The sequence below is a fragment of the Coregonus clupeaformis genome, chromosome 12, assembly GCF_020615455.1.
Source record: "Coregonus clupeaformis isolate EN_2021a chromosome 12, ASM2061545v1, whole genome shotgun sequence".
Classification (NCBI taxonomy): Eukaryota; Metazoa; Chordata; class Actinopteri; order Salmoniformes; family Salmonidae; genus Coregonus; species Coregonus clupeaformis.
The window spans coordinates 1-5,000 of record NC_059203.1 but is presented as its reverse complement, the minus strand read 5'-3'; the positions used below and the strand labels follow the sequence as shown (position 1 = coordinate 5,000).

At 41.5% G+C, this 5,000-nt stretch overlaps 1 protein-coding gene across 2 annotated transcripts in view; it reads right to left on the bottom strand.

Annotated features, from left to right (window-relative positions):
- The window catches only part of cass4 (Cas scaffold protein family member 4), a gene marked incomplete at its 5' end in the record, with an annotated part of 34,236 nt that extends 29,269 nt beyond the window's left edge, over positions 1-4,967 (bottom strand). For both annotated transcript variants that reach the window (XM_045223645.1, XM_045223646.1), the window contains 1 exon segment: positions 4,755-4,967. In XM_045223645.1, coding sequence (XP_045079580.1) covers positions 4,755-4,967 — 213 coding nt within the window.
- Positions 4,968-5,000: the final 33 nt, after the last annotated feature.

The following is a 5,000-nucleotide window of genomic DNA, read 5'->3' as shown; positions in this document are numbered from 1 at the left end:
TAATGCATGTAGACCTATCATCTCATCATGGTAACAATACATGTAGACCTATCATCTCATCATGGTAACAATGCATGTAGACCTATCATCTCATCATGGTACCAATGCATGTAGACCTATCATCTCACCATGGTAACAATGCATGTAGACCTATCATCTCACCATGGTAACAATGCATGTAGACCTATCATCTCATCATGGTCACTTTTTCTCTTGTGACAGGTAGACCTGGATTTGATGCAGCATGGTCTATGCTGCAGTAATATAAAGACTGAATGCAGCATGGTCTATGCTGCAGTAATATAAAGACTGAATGCAGCATGGTCTATGCTGCAGTAATATAAAGACTGAATGCAGCATGGTCTATGCTACAGTCATATGAAGACTGAATGCAGCATGGTCTATGCTACAGTCATATAAAGACTGAATGCAGCATGGTCTATGCTACAGTAATATAAAGACTGAATGCAGCATGGTCTATGCTGCAGTAATATAAAGACTGAATGCAGCATGGTCTATGTTACAGTAATATAAAGACTGAATGCAGCATGGTCTATGCTACAGTAATATAAAGACTGAATGCAGCATGGTCTATGCTGCAGTAATATAAAGACTGAATGCAGCATGGTCTATGCTACAGTCATATAAAGACTGAATGCAGCATGGTCTATGCTACAGTCATATAAAGACTGAATGCAGCATGGTCTATGCTGCAGTCATATAAAGACTGAATGCAGCATGGCCTATGCTACAGTAATATAAAGACTGAATGCAGCATGGTCTATGCTGCAGTAATATAAAGACTGAATGCAGCATGGTCTATGCTGCAGTAATATAAAGACTGAATGCAGCATGGTCTATGCTGCAGTAATATAAAGACTGAATGCAGCATGGTCTATGCTGCAGTAATATAAAGACTGAATGCAGCATGGTCTATGCTGCAGTAATATAAAGACTGAATGCAGCATGGTCTATGCTACAGTAATATAAAGACTGAATGCAGCATGGCCTGCTGCAGTAATATAAAGACTGAATGCAGCATGGTCTATGCTGCAGTAATATAAAGACTGAATGCAGCATGGTCTATGCTGCAGTAATATAAAGACTGAATGCAGCATGGTCTATGCTACAGTCATATAAAGACGGAATGCAGCATGGTCTATGCTACAGTCATATAAAGACTGAATGCAGCATGGTCTATGCTGCAGTAATATAAAGACTGAATGCAGCATGGTCTATGCTACAGTAATATAAAGACTGAATGCAGCATGGTCTATGCTACAGTCATATAAAGACTGAATGCAGCATGGTCTATGCTACAGTAATATAAAGACTGAATGCAGCATGGTCTATGCTACAGTAATATAAAGACTGAATGCAGCATGGTCTATGCTACAGTCATATAAAGACTGAATGCAGCATGGTCTATGCTACAGTCATATAAAGACTGAATGCAGCATGGTCTATGCTACAGTAATATAAAGACTGAATGCAGCATGGTCTATGCTGCAGTAATATAAAGACTGAATGCAGCATGGTCTATGCTGCAGTAATATAAAGACTGAATGCAGCATGGTCTATGCTGCAGTAATATAAAGACTGAATGCAGCATGGTCTATGCTGCAGTAATATAAAGACTGAATGCAGCATGGCCTGCTGCAGTAATATAAAGACTTAATGCAGCATGGTCTATGCTGCAGTAATATAAAGACTGAATGCAGCATGGTCTATGCTACAGTAATATAAAGACTGAATGCAGCATGGTCTATGCTACAGTAATATAAAGACTGAATGCAGCATGGTCTATGCTACAGTCATATAAAGACTGAATGCAGCATGGTCTATGCTACAGTAATATAAAGACTGAATGCAGCATGGTCTATGCTACAGTCATATAAAGACTGAATGCAGCAGGGTCTATGCTACAGTCATATACAGACTGAATGCGTGTCTAATTTATCCATCTCCATCTAGCTTTCGGTGGTCACCTTATTTTTTAATTGAAAAGATTTATTTTTTATTGCAGCTGGAGGGTTTTAAAACAGCCTATCACTCGAATATTGTTGCTTTACATCATGAGTGGAACACTCTCTCACAGTCTTTCTCCCTCTCCATCAACTAATAGATCATCCTGTTCTAGATTGATATATAGCCCTGTATATAGATGTCCTCTTTCAGGTAATAAATTCAATGCAGTTTTAGCCTTATATTTAGCTAATTAAACATTAAACATTAGACATAATAAGCTTCTAACTTATAGCCGCTGTCTCTTGCGCAATACGCGCGCTCCACTGGCCTCTCTGTAAAAAAGACTCCTTAGCTCTTGGAGGAGAAGATACACTAGAATAGCTTGCTGGGTATTATATTTTTGTAGCATTTCTTCTACCGATAAACTAATCGAAGAGGGACACAAGCTCCTGTTTGCTGAATGTTAAACACAGCAGCCAATAGAACTCACGGGGTAGTTTGAAAGAAGAGCGAACGCGCGATGGCGGCAGGCTATAGCAAGTTATTTATTCAGACCCATAACCATTCAATCTCCGTGAAGAGAAGTGAAAAGCCCTCTGCATCTAATTCTAGTCCTATATTATTCAAGGATGTCATTAGAATGATGAAGATAAGGACAACTAAACTTATTTCATTTAACTGTTGAAAGCGAGGAAGGAATGAAGCAACAACAATAGAGAGAAAGAGAAGGTAACTTTGTAGGCCGCATGTGCTGCAACAGAATCAGATGTTGCTTTACCTGCTTTATCACGGATTTAACAAGGTGCGTAATTCCACAGTATAACACAAACACAGTACAGTAATACAGTTCACACTCAAAAAGAAGTTAGTCAGGATGATATCTGTGAGGGTACCCATGTTTACGGATTTAGGGTTGTACCTGGTAGGTTCCTTGATAATTTGTGTGAGATTGAGGGCATCTAGTTTGGATTGTAGGACGGCCGGGGTGTTAAGCATATCCCAGTTTTTTTCTCTCCAGAAAATCACATTGTAGGATTTTTAATGAATTTATTTGCAAATTATGGTGGAAAATAAGTATTTGGTCACCTACAAACAAGCAAGATTTCTGGCTCTCACAGACCTGTAACTTATTCTTTAAGAGGCTCCTCTGTCCTCCACTCGTTACCTGTATTAATGGAACCTGTTTGAACTTGTTATCAGTATAAAAGACACCTGTCCACAACCTCAAACAGTCACACTCCAAACTCCACTATGGCCAAGACCAAAGAGCTGTCAAAGGACACCAGAAACAAAATTGTAGACCTGCACCAGGCTGGGAAGACTGAATCTGCAATAGGTAAGCAGCTTGGTTTGAGGAATTCAACTGTGGGAGCAATTATTAGGAAATGGAAGACATACAAGACCACTGATAATCTCCCTCAATCTGGGGCTCCACGCAAGATCTCACCCCGTGGGGTCAAAATGATCACAAGAACGGTGAGCAAAAATCCCAGAACCACACAGGGGGACCTAGTGAATGACCTGCAGAGAGCTGGGACCAAAGTAACAAAGCCTACCATCAGTAACACACTACGCCGCCAGGGACTCAAATCCTGCAGTGTCAGACGTGTCCCCCTGCTTAAGTCAGTACATGTCCCGTCTGAAGTTTGCTAGAGTGCATTTGGATGATCCAGAAGAGGATTGGGAGAATGTCATATGGTCAGATGAAACCAAAATATAACTTTTGGTAAAAACTCAACTCAGTCGTGTTTGGAGGACAAAGAATGCTGAGTTGCATCCAAAGAACACCATACCTACTGTGAAGCATGGGGGTGGAAACATCATGCTTTGGGGCTGTTTTTCTGCAAAGGGACCAGGACAACTGATCCGTGTAAAGGAAAGAATGAATGGGGCCATGTATCGTGAGATTTTGAGTGAAAACCTCCTTCCATCAGCAAGGGCATTGAAGATGAAACGGTGGCTGGGTCTTTCAGCTGACAATGATCCCAAACACACCGCCCGGCACAACGAAGGAGTGGCTTCGTAAGAAGCATTTCAAGGTCCTGGGTGGCCTAGCCAGTCTCCAGATCTCAACCCCCATAGAAAATCTTTGGAGGAGTTGAAAGTCTGTGTTGCCCAGCGACAGCCCCAAAACATCACTGCTCTAGAGGAGATCTGCATGGAGGAATGGGCCAAAATACCAGCAACAGTGTGTGAAAACCTTGTGAAGACTTACAGAAAACGTTTGACCTGTGTCATTGCCAACAAAGGGTATATAACAAAGTATTGAGAAACGTTTGTTATTGACCAAATACTTATTTTCCACCATAATTTGCAAATAAATTCATTAAAAATCCTACAATGTGATTTTCTGGAGAAAAAAAATCTAATTTTGTCTGTCATAGTTGACGTGTACCTATGATTAAAATTACAGGCCTCTCTCATCTTTTTAAGTGGGAGAACTTGCACAATTGGTGGCTGACTAAATACTTCTCCCCCCCACTGTATATCACATAGCCTATCCTATTGGATAACTGCACAATCATTTGGGATTTTTGGGCTTGGGTTCATGAAATGTCTTTACTGTATGACTTATCAGACTCAGGTAGCATCAGGCTTGAATTTTCTATCAAAGCTCTAATCAAATCCAGACATAGGCCTATTTATATGCTTTATAATGCTTTTGAATGACACTTCCGGTTTTGGCGGGAAATACCGGGTTACCCGGGAGAATGGTGATTTATTCTCGGGATGGAACATTTGTAAAATACCAGGAAAATATTCAACCCTAACACACACAGTCATACCTGTGTCTGAGCCGGGGTTTGGGGTGGGGCAAGTGGTAGGAGCTGCAGGCGATTGGCTGGGGCCAGGCCCTGTCGTCCAGACAGGAAGCAGATCCACCAACCACAGTTCCCGTCTACTTCCTGTTGCAGCACTGTAACCACGTCTCCCTTCCTGAAGCCCAGCTCATCACTGCACTCGGCTATGTTGTCATACAGGGCCCTAGCCAGCAGGGTCTGGGGAGAGGAGACAGGACACCACAGAGACAT